This window comes from Canis lupus, chromosome 33, assembly GCF_048164855.1.
Source record: "Canis lupus baileyi chromosome 33, mCanLup2.hap1, whole genome shotgun sequence".
NCBI classification, from domain to species: Eukaryota; Metazoa; Chordata; class Mammalia; order Carnivora; family Canidae; genus Canis; species Canis lupus.
The window spans coordinates 4480141-4506342 of record NC_132870.1 but is presented as its reverse complement, the minus strand read 5'-3'; the positions used below and the strand labels follow the sequence as shown (position 1 = coordinate 4506342).

The following is a 26202-nucleotide window of genomic DNA, read 5'->3' as shown; positions in this document are numbered from 1 at the left end:
AAAAAAAAGTGAAAACCTCCTACGTGAATGGTTTGGTTTGCTTTTCAAGACACAGCTGTGTAGTAAGACCAGAGGTGGTATTATTCACAAGTTCCAGTAAAATAAGCTGAGACCCATGCTTGAAAAGGCCACAAATTTTGGAGCAGGCCTTCTGACTTAGAAGCCACTATTCTTTACATTACCCCGTATGATATCCATCTTTCTGTTCCAAGATGACAGCTGTGCTAACCACACAATCCTAAAACACAGAGGAGTGGGGCTCTCTGTAGGCTTCTTCTTGGGTAAGTTGTGAGAATTAAGCCAAATCAACAAATAAAAAGTACTGAGAATAGTGCCTGCCAGTTGTGTGCCTGTGTGTGTGTGTGTGTGTACTAAAATGGATATGTACACTTGTATATGTAAATATATATCTGTGTATATAATATACACTGTATATATCTGTATATATGCCATGTGTGCAAACATGCATACATATATATTTCAATACACACACACACATAACTTGAAAAGGGATAAGTAAATAATAATTAGTATAACCAGGTTAGCTATTTAAGTAGGATGCTTTACCAGACTTCTAACTCTATAGATTAAAAAGAAGAAAGAAAGAAAGAAAGAAAGAAAGAAAGAAAGAAAGAAAGAAAGAAAAGGATATTTTATTTTATTTTTTAAAGATTTTATTTATTCATGAGAATACATACACAGAGAGAGAGAGAGAGAGGCAGAGACACAGGCCGAGGGAGAAGCAGGCTCCATGCAGGGAGCCGGATGAGGGACTCGATCCCCAGTCTCCAGGATCACGCCCTGGGCCAAAAGTGACGCCACCGGGGCTGCCTGAAAAGGATTTTTTATTTTTTATTTTTTTTTTGTTTTTTGTTTTAATTTATAAATTTATTTTTTTATTGGTGTTCAATTTGCCAACATATAGAATAACACCCAGTGCTCATCCTGTCAAGTGCCCCCCTCAGTGCCCGTCACCCAGTCACCCCCACTCCCCCCCCCCCCCCCCCGCCCACCTCCCCTTCCACCACCCCTAGTTCGTTTCCCAGTTAGGAGTCTCTCATGTTCTGTCTCCACCAAAAGGATTTTTTAAATAGAACTTTTTCTTCATCTATTACTACGGAAGAAGAGATGCGTTTCTGAAAAGTTCTAAGTTCCAATTTAAAGTAAGAAAAGCAAAAGCTACCTTAGGAATGGGGTCTGTGAAGCAGAGAGGCAGAGCATCCTTTCTCCCTGCCCAGCCAGATTATAAAGCCAGGAGGCATTTGGGCCCACTAGTCTAAGACATACCTTTCAGGGCAACCTGGGTGGCTCAGCGGTTTAGCGCCACCTTCAGCCCGGGGCGTGATCCTGGAGACCCGGGATCAAGTCCCACGTGGGGCTCCCTGCATGGAGCCTGCTTCTCCCTCGGCCTGTGTCTTTTCTTTCTTTCTTTCTTTCTTTCTTTCTTTCTTTCTTTCTTTCTTTCTTTCTTTCTTTCTTTCTTTCTTCTTTCTTTCTTTCTCCTTCCTTCCTTCCTTCCTTCCTTCCTTCCTTCCTTCCTTCCTTCTTTCTTTCTCTTTCTTTCTCTTTCTTTTTCTTCTCTCTCTCTCTCCTCTGTATGTGTGTCTCTCATGAATGAATAAATAAAATCTTAAAAAAAAAAAAAGCCATACCTTTCCACCTCAACATTGTAGGCCTCATGGCCTGCCTGCCTGCCTGTCAACCAAAACGCATGTGGAAGAGAAAAAGAGGTGGCCCAGCGTCTCACTCCATTCCCAGTTCTGCTTCTGGCGCTAAATTTCTTTCACCCCGTCGAGGTGCTTTTGCACCTTCCGAAGACGACATTTCCAAGCAAGACCAAAAGCAACATCAGTTCAAACACCAGGCCAGCTGCTTCCTTTCCGAGGAGGAACTACCTTAGAGGCGACTGTGCGTAAGTCTGGAGGGAACTGGCGCTGCCTCATTTCCAAATCCCTGGGCCAGGTGGGGGAAGACCTCAGTGCTCGGTTCCGACGGTGCAGTCCTGCGCGCGGCTGCGGCCACCACCACCAGGAGTCGGTGGCCCGGAGGGCAGGCTTCCTCCTTAAACCCAGCAACATCTCAGATCTTCAGAAGCGCTTAAGAGGCGTGTTGGTGAGGAGGGACTGAGGGAGGGGAAACGGGAGAGAGCACGGAGTGAGCCAACAATGATTTCCAGGGGGATTGGACAAGGAGAGAAAAAGAAAGAAAATCTCAATCTGCCCCCCCCCCGCCTCGCCCCCCCCCCCACGCGGGACACCTGCAAGCCCCCCCCCCCCCCCCCGGCTCAGTCTGTCCCCGCGGTCTGCTCGGGGGACCCCTCGCCGGCTCTGCGCACCGTCCCGCTGGCTGAGGGGGCTCCGCGCCGAGAGCGGGTGGAGACAGAGCCCCTGGGAGCCCCTGGGAGCCCCTGGGAGCCCCGGACGCCCCCCCACACACACACCTAGCCCGGCTCGGCCGCTCTGGGGCTCGGGCCTTCCGGAATCCGGAGAGGCGGGGGCGCACCTCCAGGCGGGGGCTCGGGTTTGTCTGGTCCTGGGTGTCCAGGGTTTCCCCGCTCGCGGTCGCGCTCCTGGCGCTGGGCGCCTAAGGGAGAAGCTGCGGGGGGCGGGGGGGCTTCACGGAGGACGGGAGGCAGGCGCACCGCCGCTCGGAGGTCGATGCTGGAAGCTTCGGCCCAAAGCACCCGTCTCCCGTCCTCGCACCCCGCCCAGTGCGGCGCGGAACGGCTGCCGCAGATGCGCGCCTGCAACCGTCCGAGGGGGCTGCGACTGCAAATCGCGGGACCTTGGGCCTCCCAGGGCAGCAGAGCCTACGGGCGGGCACGCAACCTTGGGAACTTTGTCCGAGCAGGTCAGGCGTCGATCTGCTCTCGACAGCTCCCGCGAACAGGTGCGGGGGTGTGAGTGTCTTCTGGGGCCCTACAGTTGCGCAGCCTACGAGGGTAAACTATACCCTGAAAGCAGATCCTGGGAAATGCAGCATCCCTCCCCCCCCCCCCCCCCGCTCCTACACACACACACACACATACACACACACCCCGCCCTTAGCCTACCCCGCACTGACAAAAGCCAAAAGAGGAGAGGGATTCGGGATCTGCTAGGAGAGCCCGCTTGGAGAGCGGAGGCGCTAGGCACCCGGTAAGTCGAGGCATTCCGCCCGACTGAGACACAGCAAATGCTAGAGCGGCAACCCGTTGCTTTTCCATTTCCCCAGTCTTTACCACCGGCGGCTATCGGGCTGTGAGCTCAGGCCACCAGTCTAGACTTCACCAGACCAAGACAGCTGCAAATCTGCATAACCCTGTGACCTTGCTACCTCCGCAGGTGTGTGCAGACATCTATGGCCGCGGCCTCAGCCAGCGACCTCGGTTAGCTGGGTAGGTGGGTGGGGTTACGGAATCTTAGAGAGTCTCATCTGAGAACAATCAGACATGGAGAGGGTTAAGATACATCCGAAAGCTTGAAAAGGCAGCATTACAACAAAACATTTCAGTTTGCCTTGGCTGAAGGCAAAACTAGCTCTGGGCACCCTTCCCCTACTAATTTCCACCAAAAAGGTCTTGTGGGCTGATTAATCAGCACAGGGGCCTAGCCCTAAAGTGTCTGCCACAACACACCTACCTATGGGGATTGTCTGGGCAGTAGCTGAGCCAAGATTAGTCTTTCTTCCTGATTGTGTGGTTAAGTTAATGACCACACAAAAGAAAACACAAGCGAAATCGCCTAGTATCCTTCAAATTATATGATTCCAAGCTTTACAAAAAGGAGCATCTGCTTACCTTTTTCTAGATCTAAGTTCATCTCTGAAACCCCAACAGGTAATGAAGCCACCTAGTGAAGAGGAGATTCTGGACAATTGGAACGGAAACATAGGGACATTTAAGTTTTGGCGATTTTGTTTGTTTGTTTGTTTGTTTTGGAAAGTTAGGCCCAAGTGACCTGTGTTGTTGGTTGGTTGACTGGTTTTAAAGACACTTTTGCTCCAGAGATTCACTAGTATCCCAGGTATGGACAATTTAGTTGGCCTCTCAAGCATTGTGATTTAAGGCTCTCTCAAGTCCATCTTTCATTTGCCCCCAAATATCTTTCTTACTTCTTGCCATCAAATTTACTTCATGACCAATCTCGGTATTTTCTCTATACATCTCCTTTTAGATTTAATTGGGGCCTGAGTAGCCCATTGCAAAAAACAATTCCCCAGTGCTGGGGAGTTTCAAGATAGCAGAATCTGTCTCACTTATTGTATAGATTGGGAAACCAAAATGCAGCTAAATCAAATGATGCCAGTAATGACACAGAGTGATGTCAGTCATGAAGATCAGTTAAAACTGAAATTTTGGACCATTCTCATTCCACTTTGCTGGGGATTAGTGTTTCAGATCATTGAACTAGGAAAACTGAGAGTAGGCCTCAGAGAAATGTAACAGAGAAAGCCCTTAGATGATTAAGTCAACCTACTTTTTCACCAAGCGGGGGTCACACCATGGAGACATCTCTTTGCCCTACCCTTGGTCTTTACTTGCTCCATGCCCTAATTATAACTTGTTTGGTAGTCGCCTTAAGATAATGAAGGTTTTACAATCCTTTTAGAAGGGAAACCATTGAATGCCATCATTGAGACAGTGTGCAACTTCCCCATTTCAGACTTTCTCACAAGTGTCCTCCTTCCAGTAGAGCACTGGCAAGATGTGGAGGGGAAAAAATGGGAAAGAATAACCTCCTGTGGTAGATAAATCAGGGTAGTGTCTATTAGTAAAGCAATTATAGAATGACTCTGAAGAGAATGGACTAAGTGCATGCTACTGTAAGACCCAAAGGATCACATGTTTATGGTTTTGCACCTAATGGTTGCTGAACAACTTAACTAAGAATTGTTGTCAGTGTATGAAGAGTACAGAAAGACTTTCCATAAGAGGAGGAACAGGAAGAGGAGGAAAATTATCAGGTTCCTCTGTATCGTATCATAATGCTCTAGGACAGGGTTTTTTTCCAGAGCCCGTGCGGCTGCTCAAGCCTTTAGAAGGAAGGCTGGGCCCAACATTACATAGACTATCATGGTCATTTCACCTTGTTTCTAAAGAAACTCCCCATTGGATCTCTTAATGGATAACAACAGAATGCTGAAGTGTTCCAGAGCATAGAATACTCCTCCATGTAGGTATCACCGTAGAATTAAAGTGGGCTTCTCATTTAGCTTTTCTGATCAAGGCCCGAGAATGGTGTCTGGCTACTTGTGAAGCTGCTAACTATCCTGCTGCTGAAAAGAATGCTGACATCCCACGGACAGGTTGGCTTCACCGCAGGCATCTTTGTCTAAATGATCTGCCCTATGATGAAGAAGCCCAATACTTTCCCGCTAAAGATTTTATAAACAATAATCAAACTTTGTCGTCTCACTTTTAGATTCCATATTGGCTTAGAGAAAATAAATGTATGTGGGACAAGGTTTATTACCCCTCTCTTCTTTCCAGAGATTCAGTGAAAATAGATGGTATCTACTCAAAGTGTAGCCCTTAGCTACAATATATATGTATCTACACTTAAAAACACTTTCCACATAATTGCTTTGAAGAAAATAGTCATTTATTGTCAAAGCATCCAACATACCTGGATAATCTATAAAGTTTAATAAATCTTTCCAGGGATAAAAGAAACACATAACTATTCAGACTCCATTTCACTGGCACAAAATTACACTTTGTATTAAAAGGAAATACATATTTACATAATGATGACATTCTTCATTGAAGTCCATAATCATTTCATGATACATGCACTTCCCCCTGGAAACTTAAATTGAATGGTGACCCCTTTTTCTTCTTTTTATTTGTTTTTGTAAGAACACAAACTGTCATCAAGAAATGCAGAGAGCATCTCACCCTCCTCCTTTACTTTATATCTAAAATAAATTTTGCCCTTACATAGAATTATTACATCTAAACCGTAAGTGCTTAATAATTTAAGTAGAAACGTATGACAAATGCATCAATATGTTGCAATATATGACATTTCAAAAAATGTACCTTTATTTTTGGAAAGTGAAAATGCGTGCATTCAAAAGAAAACCCCTCGAACAACCCACCCAATCAAAAATCCACCATCCTGTCTTGTGTGTGTGTGTGTGTGTGTGTGTGTGTGTGTGTGTGCGCGTGATGCAGGTCTCCGGTAAACGTGTAGTGCCAAGGTCGGGGTGGCGCGTGTGTGTTCCTGTCCGTCTCCGGGTGCAGTGTTTCAGGTCCCAAGCAGGTGGTGGATGTCCTCGCGTGCTTTCCCCGTAGGTGGCTTGGTTGTGAGTGTACGCGCGTGGAAAACCAGGGTCCTTTCCGGTCAATTGTGCGAGGTCATGTGCCTGGAGAGGTGGTGGCGCTCCCTGAAGGACTCGTTGCAGATGGGGCACTTGAGCTTCTCCTCCCGCCGCCGCTTCACTAGGGGCTCCATGGCGTACTCCTTTTTGTGGTGCGACCGCATGTGGTACACCAGGTCGGAGGTCATGCGGAAGGAGGCATTGCACTTGGCGCACCAGTTCTGCGCGGGCAGACACAGCGAGGTGAAGGAGGGCGGCAGCAGCGTGAGCGCCGAGGGCAGCTGCAGTTGCAGGGGCCCCGCGGCCGCCGCCGCCGCCGCCGCCGCCGCCGAGCTCTTGGGCCAGAAGGCGGTGGCGTAGAGGAAGGGGTTCTGCTTGGGCAGCGCGCCGCACCCGCCGTTCAGGTCCGCGGCCCCCTGGAGCTTCACGGCCAGAGGGTCGGCGGCGGCGGGGTAGAGTCTGGCGGGGCCCACGCCGTCGCCGGGGTGGCACGGCTCGAGCGCGCTCAGCTTCTGGCCCAGCACCAGCGGGGGCAGCTGCGGGAAGGAGCGCGCCGGCTGCGAGAAGGCGCTCTTGCGCTCGTCCGACGGGGCGCCCTGGCCGCCGCCCGCGCCGCTGCCGCCCGACGCCCCCGCGCCGCCCGCGCCCGCGCCCGCCCCGCCCGCGCCGGTGACGCCCGCGCCCGCCGCGCCCAGCTGCGGCACCGAGGTGAAGGCGCTCCCGCGCGCCGGGCTGCCGCCCTCCAGCCGGCCGGGCAGCGGGGCCCCGGGCCGCGGCGCCAGCAGCGCGTCTGCGCCCCCCGGCGAAGCGGCCACCGGCGTGCAGGAGCCGCCGCCGCCCGCGTCCTGGTCGTCGCCGGCCGCGCCCCCGCCGTCGGCGGCCGCGTCCTCCTGCAGACCCGCCGCCCGGGCCGCCTTCTTCACCTCCACGAAGGCGCTGCGCTTCGCCTCGCCCGTCTCGGGGCTGGGCGGCGCGAAGAGGCGGCCGTTCTCTTCCAGGCTGAAGTAGCTGCCCGAGGCGCGGAACTGCTGCGGCGTGCACACCAGGTCCTCCTTGGAGGCGGGCACCGGCCGCTCGGCGAAGCGACCCCGGCCCCCCGCCAGCCCCCCGCCGCCGCCGCCGCCGCCCCCGCCGCCGCCGCCGCCGCCGCCGCCGCCCTCCGCCGCCTCCTCCGCGAACTTCCTCTTCCCCTTGCCGCCGCCGCTGGCGTTGCCGTCGGGACTCAGCTCCGCCTCCTGGTGGCCGCCGCCGCTGCCGAGGCTCCGGACCGGGGAGCAGCTGTTGCCTCCCCCCGAGTTTTCGAGCTCCCGGGCCAGGTTGTGAAAGTCCGTGGAGGGCTTGGCGCCGCCGCCGCCGGCCGCAGGCGGGTTACTGCCCTCGGGGGAGGGGGCCGGGTAGTGGGGGATGGGGCCGGCTTTGCCGAACTTGGGGCCGGGGCCCAAGGCCGTCTCTTGCTGCTGCTGCTGCTGCTGCTGCTGGTCCTTGCCCCCGCCCCCGCCCCCGCCCCCGTGATCCTTGGCGCCCACGCCGCCGCCTTGCTCTTCCTGGGGGCTGGCATCAGCGCTGTGAAGTCTCTTGGGGCAGCGGAAGCGCAGATGCGCCACATAGGGGAACTCAAACTGGAAACGTTGGCTGCATTCCAGGCATGTGTAAGGGGATGACCCTGCTTAGTGAGAAAACACCAAACACACGCGCACGCGCGCACACACACACGCACACACACACGCGTGCGCGCGCACACACACACGCACACCACATGATTATTAAGCATCGTCTCCATACCAGTTTGCCATCACCCTCTGTAAAAATCCACCTTCCAGCTTTCAGGACCTGAGCGCCTACAAAAGAGTATCCTGTCCGACCTGAGCTAACTTTCCCCCCTCATTTGAGGGGAGTGCAGTAATCACACCAAGTGTCCCCCCCCCCGATTTATTCTCATCTATCTGTCCTGGCTTCATCCCAGACTATACCTCCGAAGGTTCCCAGCAGATGCCCTAAGGGAGGACAGGCGCCAGTGCGCCAGAGTGAGCCCCCCCCCCCCCAATCCCTATGTCTCCCCCGCTAGTCAAGGGCCCGGTCGCAGGTCTCGAGCCAACCTACCATTCATTTTGCTGTGGGATCTAGAGGGGCAGAGCAAGAGTAACTCAGTCAGTTCTTTCCCATACCAAACTAGTAACTCCTCGTCTTTGGCAATCCTGCGGAGAGAGCGGTAAAACAGCTGTCCGTTTTTTATATAGGCTTCAAGGTTCTGCTCCTCTTTATCTCTGGCTGATTGGACGAGTCGCAGCCACATTAGACCTTCTGAAGAACCATTTGCCGCTGAGGTGTCTACCTACAGTTTAGGGAAAAAAAAGGATACAAGAGGGTAGGGGCGTGGGAGGAGGGAGACTCTCGTGAGGGTATGAAGCCAGGGGAACCAGGACTATTTCCTTTTTGATATTCTTCTCCAAAGAATTATCTGAGATCAAGCTTAACCATGACTTAACGTGGGATCCATCTTTGTGTTTGTAACCAGCAGACGAGATAGCTGTCCTTTGAAACACTGTATCAATCATATAGATTAAGCTTGGGTTTCATTTATTGGTTGAATATCAAATAAGGAAATTTCTCCTTACAATCTAATTCGTATTAACCTCTTGAGAATTCACTTCTAAGTTATCCCACATTACAAAAGTGTGAGGAATTTTGTTTGCCTCGGAAGTTAAAAAGCAAGCTTAGATCTTAGAAATTATTCTGTGGCATCCATTCATCTTCCTAATTTTGCATTAAACAATTAATAGTTTTTCTTTGTGAAAAAAGAAGAAGAGAGGGTGCCTGGGTGGGCTCAGCGGCTGAGCACCTGCCTTCGGCTCAAGGGGTGATCCCAGAGTCCCAGGATCCAGTCCCTCATCCAGCTCCGTGCATGAAACCTGCTTCTCCCTCTGCGGGTGTCTCTGCCTCTCTCTGTGTGTCTCTCGTGAATAAATAGACTTAAAAAAAATAAAAAGAATAGAAAGCGGGAAGGCTTATATCTTGAAACTCAAACATATGAATTTAATGATATTTTATTGTCAAATCATTAACATTTTCATTAAATACAAATTCTGGACACTAGCTAGCTTCCTAGAAAGAGTAACATTTAGGGGAAAGGAAAGCCTTTGGAACACAAATGCACTCAATTCTTATAATAAAAGTACTTACAGAAAGTATTTAGCATGCAAATGGCTTCTACCCTAGTTGAAATCTCTCAAAGAGTTAAGGAAGTTGTGTTCATCACCAGGAAAGCCCAGAACTGAGGCAGCAATTTAGATCTACCTGGCATTCAAAATCAAATTTTGTCATTTATTCCAGAAATCAGTTGACAATAATTTGAATTTAATTTTCCTTTTCTATTTTTTATGTGTGATATAGGATGTCTCTCATTTTTTCACTTTCTACATTCAGAACAGTTCTCAGCTTGTCAATAGAACGATCCTTGGTCAGTTTTCAACATGGGATTACCCTCATACCCTATGCAGCACTGGCCAAGACTTACCCGGAAGATATAGGGGACTGTTCTCTTGTCCGTGGACTTGAGAGCTATGAAAGCTATGCTGTCATACAGGGAAGTATGGCTCAGGATGCAGGGACCGAATATAGCATTCTCAGGGATGTCGCAGGTGGTGTAAACACTGGTAAAAATATCTGTCAGGCATTGCTGGACAGCCTTGGCATCTCCATCCCAGATGCCTCGCTGGATGCCTGAATCCTCCATCACTGGTGACAGATACACAGGACAAGGAAACAACTTATATTACTCCTTGTTTATACTCCTTTTGCCTCTATGAATCCAAGCAGAACATTTCAACTATTAGACATTATTTTTCTTGAATTTGCCTACTTTTTGCAAAAATAAAGCCAGTGGCAGATTAAATCTGGCATATTTTGAAAATGCCAACTGAGGAATACTCCCCCCGCCGCCCCCCGCCGCCTTTTAAAAATAAATGGAATCGTGGGAGCTCAGAGCTGACCGCTTTTGAGAAGGAAAACGGGGCTAGGAAAGACAGACCACTTTTCTGCATTACCTTAAGGGAGGATGGGCCAGAATTTGGGGAATAAGGGTAGGGGAGAACAATAGGATTTTTTTTTTTTTTCTTACTAGCCTATAGACTTTCCTGACTGAAAGAAACTTCCAACCCTTGGGAGAAAGCTCCTCTCCTCTCTTCTTCTGTATTGAACTGGGTGCCCAGGAGTTGATTTTTTCTTTCTTCCAAAGAGGGGAGCAGCCTTAATAAGCAGGCAGAGACAGCGGAGCATGGAGAATGGATTTCAAGTAGAGTGTCAGGGCCACTGATTCTGTGTCGGCTAACCTTTCTCTGCAGCCTACGGACCTACGTCTGTTCATTACCATAATCCAAGACTGTCCCTCCGAGGCTTTAATTAAAAGCAGCAAGCAGAGGTAATTATTTTTTTCTCGACATGCTTACTTATGGATGAGGGTGAATCCCAGTTACCTTGTTATACAAGGGGGTGGATTGAGTTGCATGTGCCTCATGAAGTGAGCAGGTACAGGGCAGGCCTGAAGTGTCCCCTGATTGAAATACTGCATGTGTAGTGACTGGTGTGTTCTCACTCCCCCACATATGACTCTGTGTGGGCAAGAGAGGGCAGCCCCACTTGGGTAGACCTCTGTGGGCTCCCTGACTATTTAATCCACAGCAATTTAGAATGTTTAATACCTTGATGGAGGGCTCTATTAAGCTGTCACAGACATTTTTTTTTCCTATACCACTGGACACCATTACAAACTTGTTATTTATAAAAAACAAAGCAGGTATTTAAATTTTAAACTGGCTTTGAACAAACTGCATTGTTAACTCTGGCTGATTAAAAGACTCCCCCAAGTTGGGTTTTCCCTAGTAATGGTGCGATAGGCAGTAATTTATGTATGCTTTGTATAAATTAAGTAGCAGGAAAGAGTAGACCTAATTCTTTCCTTGAGAAGCTGTTCATTATGGAATAATATTAGTAATGTCCATTTTTATCTTAATGTCTATTAACCAATTAATCTTGCAAATGTGATTACAAGGTAGAGCTTTTTTCCCCCCCTCTTTTCTAGCTAACAGAGCATAAAACTTTGGTCAGTCTCTTTTTCCATTCACTCTGCTACATCCTCCAAATGTCAAGTATTGAGCTGTTTCTTTCTGCCAGACAGAAATAAGAGAAAATATCCATAAAGTAGAAACTTACTTTATTATATTACAGCCTCTATCTCTGGGTATTTTTACCCCCACACAAAGTAGCCTTTCTGATCTCTAATTGCAAATTTAAATACGTCAAAAGAAAAAATAACACAACCCTTCAGAACCTCTCATCTCCTTTTCAATGGATTCCTATTCTCTCCTTTTCAGTTTCCTCAATTCAGCATTTTATGCCTCAATTTCTCTCTTCCCTTTAAAAGTCTCTTTCACACAAGCGTTTCATTGTGCCGGGAGGTCGCCCCGTCACTTCGGGCGACAGCAGGGACGCAATCATTAACATGCGGTTCTACCTAACAATACGGTGAAAAGATCCTCGCTGCGCCGCGCGGAGAGGGGTTCGCGTCGCCGCGGCGGCCGCCCCGAGCCTGGAGCTGGCCACGGTAACCGCGGGCCGGGCCGAGAGCCCGAGCTCGCCCACCGGCGCGGACGCCCCCGCCGCCCAGCCCTTCGGAGCTCCGCAGCCTGCCGCAGGCCCCGGCCCCCGCCGCGCGAGGGACCCTCCCCAGAGCCCCTGGGCTCGCCCACTGCCCGTCGCTGCCGCCGGCCGCTCGCCCTCCCCGTAGGCAGGCATTGTCTGGCGGCCGCGCGCTCCCCCGTCGCTTGCTCCTCTCGCAAAGTGATCCCCACCCGCTCCTCCCTTTGTATGATCCTATTGCCAGTAGCGAGAGATCCCCTCAACAATTATGCTCCCCTCTCTCCTGGTTGATGACGAGACGGACGACAAAATCGTCCACTCTCCCTACCAAGCCTGCCTTCCTCCCCATCCCCCTCCCACGGCAAAGCACAGACTTACCGGGAATAAGGTCAGGAACGAGTCGCCCAAATAAGGCCACTGGAACCGAGAGATGCGAGCGAGCGTTTCTTTTGCCTATTGTATCAGTGCATTTCCATGTCAAGAGGTGTTGGTGTAGCGGTCTCGTAGGCTGTGCCTAAAGAGAGGAGAGGGAGAGGGAGAGGGAGAAGGAGAGAGAGAGAGAGAGAGAGAGAGAGAGAGAGAGAGATGGAGAGATGGAGAGATGGGGTTGGAGAGATGAGGAGAGAGTAAGAGAGAGCGAGACAGCGAGAGCGCGCGGAGAGAGTTGTACAGATGGACCCGATGCAGTGACTGACTGGCACGCAGACACACACTTTTTGTTTGCTGCACATAATCTGCCCAATGACGCGTGACAGCCCACGTCCCCTCCCTTTAACTCTTTGCTGGGCTGGGCGCTCCCTCCGGCGCCGCCTGCCTCGCAGCGGTCTCTCTGGCCTGCCCGCGCCCCGCAGGTCCTGAGCACCTTCCCCAAGTGGCAAAGCCTCCCTGAGCGCGGCCCGGCCCGTCTCCTCCTAAAGCTTCCGCCCTCTGGGACTGCGAGGAGGGGGAAATCCGTTTCGGGGTCGGAAAGGGAAGTACCAAAAGAACTGGAGCGGGCCTTTCTCCGTGTCTCTTGGCACTTGGAGAACCTCTGGCAGAGAGCTGGCCATCCAGCGCGCCCTCGGAGCCGGTGCGCAGTTCTCGAGTCTGAGTTCAGTAAAGGGGTGGGGGGTGGGGGGTTGCAGATTAGCCTAGAGGGATTCCCTGGCCTGTGAGCCACCGCTGATTTGCGCAGCCAGTAGCCTGAGGGTGATAAGCCGGCGCCAGCTCTCTCTCTTAGAGCGTTCACCCTACCCAGCCCTTCCGAGCGAGATTCAGAAAGGATGCGCTTTGGTGAGAACTTGGCTCAGTCTTCCCTGGGACCCAGAGATGGGGTGAGGAGGATGGAGCAAGGATGCCGCCTGACCTCGGCAGGGGATTTACTGGGGTCATCTGGTCCCAGAACTCGAGTACCTGGGCGAGGGAAGGGTGAGAGGAGGTGGGTGGTAAGAACCCAGGTTACTAGACTCGAGATGTTGCTGCCTTTCCGCTCTCTGCCAGGTGCGTTGCTCGTAGTCCCCGAGGAGGTCCCATGTTGGGGGCAGCCCGTATTCTAAGACCTCAGAGGGGGGCAAAGTAAAAATTATTACCAAGATGGGCTCCAGAGAGCAATTTACATCCAGGCGGTGGTGGGAGAGCGGAAGGGGTTGCGCGGGAGTCTCGGGAGCCTCGTTTGTGCGCTAAGCCACTTAGAGGCGCTGGCTTGCCCCTCTAGTGCAGCAGCTGATGCTAATGACTTGAAGACTTTTAACAGCCTGGAAGTTGACTCCTTCAACAGGGGCCGCAACACATTTTCGCTGGGGAATCTCTGGGTTCTTTTTCGCCTTTCAACTCCTAAGGAAAGAAAGACCTTTAAGTGTGTAGAAGGCTCCACTCTCTTAGCCCCACCCACACCACCACTTCTTTGAAGAGGACAATCTTAGCTTCAGGATAAATCGGATTGTGTAGCCCGCTGAAGTGGACCGAGCAGAACCATGACTTAAGGAGGAGACAGTCTCGTTTTTATCCAGTGTTGAAATAAGGTGAGTGGTTTGGGGGTTGGCAAGGAGCGGCTTAGAAGGAAAAGTTGTGCACAGTGTTGCTTTGATCCCCTCGCAACTGTGAGACGCCCCGCCCTCCGGAACCCAGTGGGGCAGCGAGGGGCGCTCTTCCTCGCCGCGCCCGCAGTCCAAGGAGGCCAAGGAAGGATTTTGCTGAGCAGAAATAAAAATGTGGGAATAATTTCCCGCTACGTGAGTTCTCCTCTTGATTTCTCTCTCTCTCTTCCTCTGTTTCTCTCCCTTTATTTTCAGCCAGTCTTGGTTAGCTCCCACGTCCCCACTAAGTTTCAAGTTTTTCTGATCAGACGGACCTGCTGCCTCGGTGTAAACCGGGATTCCGCAAAAGAAGGGTTGCAAAATCCCCATTTATTAGGGAAGAAGAGGGCAATTTTCTCTCCATTTCCAGGTTAGCTACTAACTTTTCAAAGCTTCTTAAACTGCAATTGTCTTTCATCTTAACCTATCATTTCTCTTTATGCACATATGAACACTTTTATTTGCCAAAGGGCGATTCCAACCAAAGGTCAATGCTGAGGACTCTCACATGTCTGTATATAAGAATCTTGGAGTGTTTTAGCCACTAATTGTTTGATGATTGGATGCTTCATTCATAAATCCGTGCGCTCTCTCTCTCACAAGAAAGTATTCCCACCCCCATCACTTGTTTCAAGAAAGGGTGGGAGAATTAGAAACGTCAAAAGAATTGCCTCAAACATCTGAAAAATAACCCGCAGGGATGAAGAATAGTGGTCACTTAAGTGAATTCAGAGAAGGAAAGGAAAAAGAAGGGGCAGAAGAGGCACAGGTGTAAACAACAGCAGGTGAAGATAAAGAATTAGCCACAAGAGCGTTGAGGTCCCCTAGAAACTACAGCCCGATAGAGCAACAGTGTGTGTGCAGTGCCTATAACCTTAGTTCCATTAAACTGTTGAACAGAGCGGATTGCTCTGTTCAACAATTTAATGGAATTAGAGATTGTGATTTAGAGAATAGAAAGTTTGCCTTTCCCAAGAAAAGTCATCTATTTAAGCCACTTAAAAAAAATACTTCTACATATTGTAAATATAAAAGCATCCACTCCAGAGTGTGGGCATTTAGATAACCTTAAACTTTAAATGGGACACATTTTTCTTTACCCTGGCCTTTCTTTTCTTAAATACACAGGACACTTACATTGTCTCCTTTGAGGTTCTGAAATGTAGACTCCAGATTGTATAAAATTAAAAATGCTTCTGATACCTAAATTGGGGGTGGAGGAGTTTGACCCTTCCAAATCCCAAGCAAGAAAATAGGTAAGATCCTATACATCAGTGAGGGGAGAGACATATTGAGAGTCTGGCCATCAGATATTTACTGTTTCTCTTTTCTGCCCCCTGATTAAGATTTCCCCTACTGATTTCAGGTAAAAACACTAAATAAAAGAATTTCTAACATTCTATGAATCCAAACCAACTCTTTGTCTAATGTATTGAATGACTGCTATAACAAAAAACAAATATGGGTAAGATTAAGCTTGACATTCCTACTTTGAGGGTTTTCCAGTATTTTAGGTGATGCACATTTCCCTGGTAATATAAATGATCTTAATGACTATTATTAATAGGATGTAAAGAAAATATACAAATTACTTTTATTTCTCTAGAAATTTATGGGCTAAAATGGTGCATAAACTACTTTGAAATCACTCTGCATTATTCCTTACTGGAATTCACTGATACTAAATGAAGAATTGAGGCATTTTTATTCAGTTTCAAACAGTACTATAAAAATGCATCTCAGTCAATAGTTTTATCTGGTTCACATGGAACAATGGGTTTATATTTGGAGCTCTTTTCCCTGGGATTTTATTTCCAATTAAATGATTAGGGAGATAACAATGAAGAGTGGAGGTATGTTCACCTTGCTCCACTTTAGCAAGGCTTCGCGCAGTTATGGTAAAAAAAAAAAAAAAATCCACATGTAGACAACTGCGGTATTGTTTGGGAAGAGAAGGCTGGAGAGAGATTGATGAATGATTCCCAAGGTGGTGCCTTTTATGAACTAAGTGAGAGGGTGGAGAAAGGGTAAGAAAAGAAATCTGATTCTTAGTATTAGAATGGGAATGCCCTTTCTCCTCCCAGGGTAGGGAAGTGGGGCCTAAATACCTCAATTTCTGTGATAGGATGCTGGTGAAATCTTGAAGAATAACTTATTTAGAAGAATCATTACCCTTTAAGAATGAAAATACATTGTTTTTCTTTCTCTCTTCCTTTCCAGGTCATGGTTCATCCCCCTCTCATCCTACTTCAAAAGCTCTACACCAGCAAAGCCTCAGCTGTCCAACTGAAAAATAGAAAGAAAGAAAGAAAGAAAGAAGAAAAAGAAAGAGCAACTCATGGTGAAAGAGAGAATGCACTGGAAGACAAGAGGATGGCCAATGAAACAGTGTGTGGAGGCTTTTTCCTAAGCTTATTAATGTCACATAGGGAGTCTCTGGATGGTGCCCTGAAGGTTGGGGGAGGTAAAGAATGGAACTTCACAGAGGGTTGTTGCATTGCACCTTGGAGAAGTGAAACTTTCTTAGAGAATAAGAAACTTTCTAAAGGATAATTTGGAGACAACAAGGGACAGCCTTGCTGAGCTGGATAAAAGTTTACAGGGAGGGGAGCATGGCAATCTCAGTTTGGGTCTATTCCTTGCCTAAGTATTACAGTTGGTTCATCCAGTGATACATAAGTGAATGTTTCCTTGGGTTGGTCCTGGGATAGCCAGACTCTCAAAGGATGGATAATTTTGGAGTCTGGGAAAAGGGACCCCAGTCTCCCAAGTTCAGGGACCATTACTCCTGATTCACATTGTTCTTGCTTCAGCTTTTCCTGTTTCTCAATAAATGCTAGCAGTTTTTAATGCTGCTGCTATACTACAATGATTGCCATTATGATTATAACCTACCTTTCTCAAGTTTATAACTTTCTCAATGAGGAATCTCAAGTTCCACTCACCCTTCTTTTGGGAGTTCAGCTGTGAGCTGGATCATCTTTGAAGACTGTGTAGTTCATTTCCTCTCCTGGATGGGAGCTGTAGTTAACTGACTTAATGGCTTTTGAGTATGACTTCCGGCAGGCCTAGCAAACTGAGGTGATATTGAAGACAACTACCACAAATCTGATCAATGTCTCATTGTCACCTGTGTAAGTGTGACCTGTGAACCACAGATCCAATATCCAGCATCCTGACCCCTTAGATTCTCCCAGCTTTTATGCTACTCTCTATACAATATCTAGAGAGCTGGCAGGGAATATCCTGGTTTTGTCAGATCTGTAGGTTAGAATGTTCTTCCCAGACTCAGACACCACAGCTCCTGAATAAGTCTCAGCCAGAGGAGTAGGGTGGACAGAAGGAAATGTAAGGGCCACAGTCAGCCACTCAGAGCTTCCTCACCCTCTGAGTCAGGCTTTCAGGGCAACTAGGGACCAAGGGCTATCCCCAGTTTCAAATAAGAGAGAGCATTAGATTTTAAGAAGACTGTCTCTAGGCCTTAGGAATGTCACCAAGTTGAGAGGTTCTACATCAAATTTCTTTACACAGCCAGGAGAAGGGACATTATCCAAACAGTACTTGAGTTCTACCTCTTTTTCTCTCCATTTTAGGCTGTGTATAATTCCTGTGTTAAAAAGACAGGTGCTGATTGACATACACTGGATTCATAATAGGAAGACTACCTAGCATCTGATCCCAGCTAGTTCATTCTGAGGTATGGACTTTGCTTTTAAATTGGGCTGCTGGGGGATGAGCAGCATAGAGCATTCCTCTCCTGGGGAGGGAGTCTAGGGACAGTGCACACATGCCCAGGACTTTCTAGCTTGGAATTTGTCCATGGCATACTTTCCTGAAGGCTGAAGAGAGAGACAGATATCTGATTTTCTCTGAGGAAAAGAGAGGCAGAAAAGAAAAAAAAAAATGAAAAGGATTTGAGGAAATAGATATCAATCAGTAACCAACCACAGCACCAGTGATTCATATTGCTTTGTTAGAGCCTTGAAAATATAGTTTGATTTCTTCACAAACTATGCTCTCATACCTAACCTACTCCCCTGATCATATCACATATTGGACTTTTTGATTGCAAACCATCTTTCATGATTTCAATTCAAGTGAACTGCAAGTGTTTCATGATTTAATCCAGGCATATTAATCTAGCATTCATGAGGGAATGTCTCCCCAAGCATCATATGGAAAGCCTATAACTTTTAGTGGATTTTCATAAGCACTTATAAGCTACCCATGTAAGTCTTTCTTCAATTCTAACTGAAAAAGTGGTCTCTCAGAGAATTCAAAGATCAACTTGTTACAAACAATAGTAACTGCATGACTACTATAAACAATACTACTGTATATACATTATAAAATGTCAGAAATGCCCTTTCACGAAGATGGTGCAGAAGGTGAAGAAGGAAACCCCTGCCCCTCCCAAAGCTGGAGCCAAAGCAAAGGTAAGAAAGCTAAGAAAGCGGTGCTGAAAGGCGTGCACAGTCACAAAAAAAAAGAAGATCCACACGTCACCTACATTCCAATGATCCAAGACTCTGCGTCTCCAGAAGGCAGCCCAAATATCCTTGAAAGAGATCCCAATCCCCCCCCCCGCCACCCCCCCCCCCAGAAACAAGCTGGATCACTATGCCATCATCAAGTTCCCCTAACTACTGAGTCAGCCATGAAGAAAATACACACTTGTGACAACAACACACTTGTGTTCATTGTGGATGTCAAGGGCAATAAGCACCCGATCAAACAGGCTGTGAAGGTCAACACCTTGATCAGGCCTGATGGAGAGAAGAAAGCATATGTTCGACTGGCTCCTGACTATGATGCTTTGGATGTTGCCAACAAAATTGGGATCATCTAAACTGAGTCCAGCCGGCTATAAATCTAAATATAAATTTTTTCACCGTAAAAAAAAGTCAGAAATAACAGGCAAGAGGATTGAAAGTTACATTTGTTCTCTTGAACTTGCTGACTGGAAAGCCAGTTCCCAGATTGATTCAATAGTCTTCTGGTAATTTAATATAAAGGTAACCAAGATATAATTTATAATCTCTTCTAAAGTTCTGAGGAAAATTCAAATTTTAAAAAATAAATAATATCCAGAAATATAAGTAAATTATTCACAAAATTCCAAGAAAAATAAACATATTGAATATAAAGACCCGGATGTTGAGATTTCCTGAAGACCTAGAATTCAGTTTAGGTCTGAACAATTTTTAAACCTAACCAGGTATGGTCTTTTAATGTGTGTGTGTGTGTGTGTGTGTGTGCATGTGCATGTGCGTGTGCGTGTTTAAGCAGGTTGGGAGTGAATAATGTTCAGGTAGCACTTTAAAAAAAACTTTCAAGACTGTCATTTTTCTTGGCTCCATGTTTATAGAGTAGTCAGTGCTCCTTGTTGCATGTTTTCATGTAGGATGGTTTTGAGAAAATAGTTTGTGTGAAGTCCTATAGAAGAGTAATTGTTCCTAGAGGAGCAAAACTGAATAGCATTCTAAAGAATATATTTCCCACATGATTTGAGTATCTACTACCTTGTATGTGTGATCAGATGCCTCAGACTGTTATCTACATTTTAGACTCAGTTTACCTGAGGCCCTAGGAAGTTAATGTTTCTAGATAAGTGGGAATCATCTGAATATGTGAAAATATCTTGGGAAAAGTCAATGTACTGAGTATGGCTGGTTCCATTCTTATATATGCTACAGGCAGACAATTTCTAATGTCTGGAGTCCCTGGTGTTGATGTTTCAGTAAACAGTTCAGTGACAAAGAGTGCAGACAAGGCCAAATAACAGTGATGGGCTTCAATGTGGGTATGTGGGCTAATGAGGTCTCCCTGGGAGAGACTAAGGAGGTTTCCTCTGGGTATCACAGTATCACCAGGGGCAGATACAGCTCCCACTACGTTTGGGATGAGTCACCAAAGTGTAGAGACCCAACACTAGACAGGACCTGGGCAGAACAAGACTAGCCAACTTCAGAGAGGGTGCCTCTCTTAGAAGCAGCCAAAGCAAACCTTAAACCTGGGGGGGGGGGGCGGCGAGAAGAGGCCACGAGGTGTGCTCCCCATACTCCTCGGACTAAGGAGAGAGGAAGTGCCACGTTTTCCGCGTTCTGCAGCCTCCTGCCCCCTCCCAGAATTATTACCAACTTCTGTCTCCTGCTGAGTGCTGAGCGGCACTTTCTGGACCGAAAGGCGTCCTGAGGGCTGGGCTTCAGGGAGCAGCGATGCTTTGACTGATTGCTTGATTGATTTTTTACCACCACCACCACCATCAGCACGACCACGACCACGCTCCTCCTCCCCAGCCCCTTCACAGGTCCTCTTGCAGTAGGTCCACACCGCCCCCTTCCCAGAGGTGTGGGCCTATGTTCTCATCTTTTACGTGCTGGACTGCCAGTCACCTCTCCCAGGCTTGGTTTTTCTCCTCAGCAAACTAAGGCTGGAAAGAGCTGCCTTCCGGGTCGCAGTGAGGACTGAAAACGAGGGTGAACGCGTTTAGGAAAGCCAGTTCCTGAGCAGATGGTAAGGGATTGCTTCCAAGAGCTGGGGTTAGTTTTATTTCAGCCTTGTGCATCCCAGAGAGGTCTTAATGCCTTTGTGAGGGAACCTTCTTCTGACTCAGATGTCTGGAGAACCGACCCTACAAGTCAGGTTCACACCCCGATTCAACCCCGGGGAACTAAACTCCCTGGGTTTGAATCCTGGCCCCTGACTGACGCCCGGGCAGGTAGTTTAACCGGCCTGTGCTTCAGGCCTTCATCCCAGAACCGAGGAGCAGGAGTGGTAAAGGAAATTCTCTTCATAAAGTCGTCGTGCGGCGTGAGGTGGTATCTAGCCTGTGCACAGCACAGTGCCTGGCACCTAGTAAATACGGATCGGGTCGCTGTTGTCGTTGGCACTGCCTTCGCTTCTCCTTTTTAGAAAATCTGGGAATTGTAGCGAGTGCCCTCGCTTTCGAAGCCACTCAGTGAAGGCTAAAGGATTTCTCAAAGTTTCTAGGGAAACCAGAAGGTACTGGACGACGAAGGAAGCAGGAAGAACGTGTTTAGATGTTCAGGGACCCCTTCTACTGCCAAAGGGAGTGGAATGTTCCAAGCACAGGCGGCAGTCCTACTCCTTCCTCCCCTCATTTCAGGAGAGGCAGCGGTTTCGTGCCGGGAGGCCGACTAGACTTCTATTCCTCATCTTCCAGAGTCCTTCCGTTGGAATTGACAGCGGCGCCACGTCAGAAACGCCCGGAAGTCAGGGCAGCGCCACCGCGCACGCAGGGCACGGAGGTGAAGGCGGTGGCCAGGGAAACCTGCGGAACCAGGCCGCCCGCCCTGACGGGGCTCAGGACCTCCGAGCGCCCCGCCCCTCCTCTGCCTCGCAGCGGGCGGGCCGGGGGCTGAGGCGGCAGCAGGCCTTCGCCTCCACACGCAGTCCCCGTCCCGGGAGCGAGGCGGGAAGCGGCGCCCAGGCTTCGAGCTGCGCACGTTCCCACGCCGCCTACCCTCGGCCCCGCCCCCGACGCCCGCACGCGGGCTGCGCGCGGAGCATTGTGGGCCGCACGGCCGACGGCGCCCCGCGGGAGGCCGGGGCTGACGGGCGGAGCTTCCTTCCGCGCCCCCACGCGGTTTGCGCAGCCCCGAGCAGGCTGTTACGTTTGCCCACGCCTAGGGCCTTCAGCTTGGCGAATCTCCCGCCCAGACCGATGCTCTGTAGCAGACGTCAGTTGGGGGGCGGGGGAGGCGGTCCTTATTGCTCTTCCTTGTGAAGGATTCGAGAGGCGGTGGTTGAGAGCCCCGAATTAGGGATCCTAATTCGAACGTAATGTTCGAACGCCCAGATGTAATGTGATGAACGTAATGTTCGAACGCCCAGATGTAATGTGATGAACGTAATGTTCGAACGCCCAGATGTAATGTGATGAACGTAATGTTCGAACGCCCAGATGTAATGCGATGAACGTAATGTTCGAACGCCCAGATGTGCAGTCGGCTAGCTGTGTGTCTTTGAGCAAATCACCCGACCTCTCTGAACTCCAGTTTCCTCGTTTGTAAGATGGCAGAGGAAACATTTATCTCAGTGACCCCGTGGCTATGGGTATTGTGAGAACCACCCTGGGTTCAGATGCCAGCCTGACTACTTGCTTGGGTTAGCTGGCCTCTCTGTGCTTCCGTTTCCTGTGAAGTAAGGGATCAGTGAACTAGGGAATAATGTTCGACTCAAAGGGTCATAATTATATGCAGTAAGCCTGGAAGAGCTTTCAGTCTAACACACTATAGGAGCCCAAACAGTTAATTATTTAAGGTATCTCAATGTCTGCCACTTTGAAACCTAGGTAAATGTCAGCTCTAAGTCTAGGTTTTCCTGCTCCACTTTTTCTCCTCTTGAAAGAGAAACAACGCACAAAGGTGTGTGTGGCTACGTGGGGGTGATAGTGCCTGCAGAATTGGGAAGAACTAGCTTGTGGCAGAAAGTTAGAGGACACTTCTGGATGCTGCATGCCTTTCCTTCTAGCCTTTCCGCTTCAGTTTCTAGGGACAAGGTAAAGGAAAAAGAATAGGAAAGGCAGGAAAAAGGAGCATACAGCATGAAAGATTCTGAACAAAAGTTTCTTGACTAGAAAATGTCATTCCAAATATTAAGGAGACAGGGAGTCTGTCTGAAGTGGAATGGGAGAACCAGGATTGGAACTGGCTTCCATGTCTCTGTGCCTGGCTGCCAGTAGGCATGTTGGGAGCATTTCTGTGTCTTTAGTTATGGCCCCTAGGAGGGGAAGCTGTAAAGGGGGAGATGGAAGAGGGGGTGGCACTGCTCTAGGGGACAGGGTTTGGGAATAGAAGGGGCAAGGGGGTGCAGACTTCTGCATATGCAGGAGGGATGCATTCCTGCAACAGATATAGGGCATATCTGACTCTTGAGAAGTAAAACTCTGGTGAAGGGAAGAAAAAAGATGTAAGGGTCAATTATCTTGGGGTGAATTAAACCTTCAGTGCAGTGTTGGGAGTCTGTATAATCTTATAAGCTTGAAAATTCTATTAGGAGTCCAAAAACTGACATTCACAGACATCCCCTAATCATCCTTGCAGCTCAGACTCTTTCAGAGTAGAGGAGCATACCTACATCACCATATGCCTCATCAGGGCCCCACTTCTTCAATACCAGTGACCTTCTCTGATTTTTCGGATGGGAGCACTTACATTCCTTTTTGTTCTCTATAGATAATAGGATAATGGAGGATGATGTTTTACCCAGGAACTAACAGGACATCCGGGAAAACTGGCCCCAGACAACGTTCAAGACTATACCCTTCTATTTTACTCCCCCCCCACACACACACACTAACGGAGCAGAGAATGCTCATGCAGCAATGGTCACCCAAGTTATGCCATAAACTTCTAGCTCTTAGTCTGCTCTCCCCTCAGACTCTGACTAAAAAAGTGCTATTAGTAGAAAAGAGAATAAAATAAAACCAATTCTTCAGTAGTTCCACCTCCCCGCCACCCCCCCCCCCTCACCACCAGCAAAAGAGACAACTGGTGAGAAGGAGCCACAACTTGGAAAAGATTTATTTTTCCTGGCCATAAATCTCACCCCCTTGTTCCTCTGCCCAGCGAAGCATGATAAAGTCCTTTTCCATAAAGTATTCAGTATTAGAGCCACAAAGCTCCCCCAATCAGTAGCCATCTGCTTCTACCATAACTGCTGCTCCCGAAGCAGGGAAAGCAGCAGCAGAGAAAGGGCACCACTGTGAGGCTGCTGGACAAATGAGGAGACTGAATAGCTTTGGTTTTCCTTGTGTATCTGTATCTATAGAGACAGGAGAAGAAAGGCCGCATTATATTGATACAACAATTGTAAAACAAAACACGGAAGAGGCATCTAAAGGGCAGTATCGCATGCATCAGGGGTCCCCAGATAAAAGGGGAGCTAACAGATTTATAGAAACCTTTAATTGGTTTTCAATTGAAAGCTAAAGAGGCTGGGGCGAAGCTGTGAAGAGTGGCAAAGTGCCCTACTTCAGCTGTCTGGGAAGCGTGATCGATTTCATGGAGGGAGAAAAGAATACTAAACCGTCCTGCGCCTCTGCCAGAGCAGGGAGGGACTCCGTGGTACAAGCATTTCTCTTTGGCCAGGGAGTTATGATATGATCATAATAATAGAATCTCCAAATCTTTTTCTTTCTCTCTCCCCCTCCCTATCTTCTTCCCTTCCTCTCACTCTCCCTCAGACGAGTAGGCAAGTGGAGAGGGAAGGAAAGGATCCGAAAGTAAATCTAACGTATCAATCTCGGGAAGAAATAGACCCCAGCCTAAAAACACCCAGCTTTAAGTCTGTTCATCTGCCAGGAGGGAGGCCTCTTTGACAGAAATAGGAGTCCTACTCTCACCCCACCCAAATCCTTTCCTCTCTCTTGCTCTCTCTCTTGTTTTTTTTTTTTTTTTTTTCCTGCACTCAAACAGAAAAGCTAAAAATCACAGGGGACTCTCCACTTAGTACGGTGAGAAGTCTTTGCTTGCACCCACTGGGGTTATTTCAGAGCAGACGCTCCACTCAGCCGACACCCAGCGCCTTTTCTCAACCCTTTCCTGCCCAGCTGGAGGCAGCCCCCACCAGGCTCCGTTGGCAGTACTCACCCATACAACCCCATCCGTCTGTCTGCATCTCCATCCCTGAGGCTAATTTATTGGCCCGACCCTTCACCATCTTTTTCGATTTCCTAATTAATCACAGATAAAAGGCAATGGTGCAAATTATGATTATGAAGGACTGGAAGATAGGTTTGAACAAAATGGGAGAAGGGAAATATGATTAATTGAATATGATGGTGAAATCTCAAGTGTGAGGAACAGGCCTGGGGAGGGGGGAGTGTCAAACCCTGACCTCTGCTAGCCCGTCCGCCAGCCCTAGCGCCTTCGTGAGGAGGCAGCCGCCAGATTAGGTCACTTGGGGTGCAAGCCTGTGGAAGGAGGAGAACTGGGTTCCCTCTCCCAGCCTCCTCAGGTGCCTGCCACTCAGCTGACTCGCCCTCACCGGCCCTCACCCACCTCCTCGTCCTGGAGAATTTCAGGACCCCCGACCAGGGATTCCACTCCCCGGCCCGTGCGCCTTTTGGCTCAAGCGCACCACATCACTGCATCGATGCCCCTCAAGTTTCTCACAGCTTTCTGACCTTTGAGCATTCCTCTAGTGAGACCGACTCTTCGTGAAATTTCAGGAAGACAAGTCTAGTAGGTCAGAGATTGTATTTGTTCGTGGAGGGGATTAATAAAACCCCTTTCCGATGCCGCTTTCCAGAATTACATTCGGGATTAACAGCAGACCCGGCACGGGCACACATTTTGCATTCACTGCTGGTTGTGATTAATGTTTCCGAGGGGATTTGTGCGGGGAGCTTACGGGGCGCGCTCTGGGGGGTCTGATGCCCGAGGCCCGCAGGGCAGGGCAGGGCAGGGGCGTGCAGAGGGTCTGCGGGCACGCGCCGGGACGCGGGGGATTAGACAGAACCTCAGACGCGCCCCCCCGCCCCCTCCCCCTCCCCCCGCAAAACTGCTTTGGAGGAGAAAGTGGGAACCTCCCGGGAGCGAGGCTTCTGGCGTCTGGGGATGTGTGTGAGGGGACGATGCCCTCGAGTGGCCTGGCTTTTGGGTGGATGAAAGGAGCCCAGGACCAAGCGTCCGAATTTCACAAAGGCGTCCTCCAAGAGGCGTTAGTTAACTCCCGACGGCTTGCGGGGGCAAGCGCTGCCCCGAACGCGTCACTCACCGGCACGTCAGGGGGCGCCCGCCCGGCCTGTACGGGAAAGGCCACAGCCCGCGGGTCTCAGGCCGTCTACGCGGGCACTCGGAGAAGCGTCCGTCTGTGGAGCGGAGCCGAGCTGAGGCGTGGGAGGCGCGCCCCCTCCCACCACGCCCCAGTGGGCGGACAACCCGTTCCCGAGCCAGGGAGGGGGCGGGGAAGGTGTGGAAAGTTCCAGAAGGTTAGGAGGGACACGGCGAGTAGGGAGGCCGGCGAGAAAAAAGAAGCAAATAGGAGAGGAGAGGAGAGGAGAGGAGGGCGGGGGAGGGGAGCGCGGGAAGCGGGGCCCGGCCGGGCGCATTACCGCTCTGTGGCAGGAGGGGGCGCCCTTCCGGCCCGCACAGCCTCTGGGCAGAGCCCGCCTCCCAGCGCCTCCCAGCGCCTCCCAGCGCCTCCCAGCGCCTCCCGGCCCCGGCTCAGGGCAGCTGGGCGC

At 49.5% G+C, this 26202-nt stretch overlaps 1 protein-coding gene and 1 long non-coding RNA gene across 5 annotated transcripts in view; one reads left to right on the top strand and one right to left on the bottom strand.

Annotated features, from left to right (window-relative positions):
* Nucleotides 1-5560: 5560 nt before the first annotated feature.
* On the bottom strand, nucleotides 5561-26156 carry PRDM8 (PR/SET domain 8). Of its 3 annotated transcripts, none has more exons than XM_072810651.1 (7): nucleotides 26074-26156; nucleotides 25737-25830; nucleotides 13506-13749; nucleotides 12316-12451; nucleotides 9818-10038; nucleotides 8404-8635; nucleotides 5561-7966 (listed from the first exon to the last, which is right to left on the bottom strand). In XM_072810651.1, the coding sequence occupies exons 5-7, from the start codon at nucleotides 10034-10036 to the stop codon at nucleotides 6327-6329; spliced, it is 2091 nt and encodes a 696-aa protein (XP_072666752.1). In that variant the 5' UTR covers nucleotides 10037-10038; nucleotides 12316-12451; nucleotides 13506-13749; nucleotides 25737-25830; nucleotides 26074-26156; the 3' UTR covers nucleotides 5561-6326. The 3 variants fall into 3 exon arrangements, with proteins under 3 accessions (XP_072666752.1, XP_072666753.1, XP_072666751.1); XM_072810652.1 differs by lacking the exons at nucleotides 25737-25830; nucleotides 26074-26156 and adding exons at nucleotides 12916-13023; nucleotides 20129-21429; XM_072810650.1 differs by lacking the exons at nucleotides 25737-25830; nucleotides 26074-26156 and adding an exon at nucleotides 20129-21429.
* LOC140623909 (uncharacterized) overlaps nucleotides 13216-26202 on the top strand; it is a 50413-nt gene continuing 37426 nt past the window's right edge. For both annotated transcript variants that reach the window (XR_012023440.1, XR_012023439.1), the window contains exons 1-3: nucleotides 13216-13937; nucleotides 14208-14361; nucleotides 16212-17688. This is a non-coding gene — a long non-coding RNA (uncharacterized lncRNA). The remainder of the gene's footprint in view (nucleotides 13938-14207; nucleotides 14362-16211; nucleotides 17689-26202) is intronic.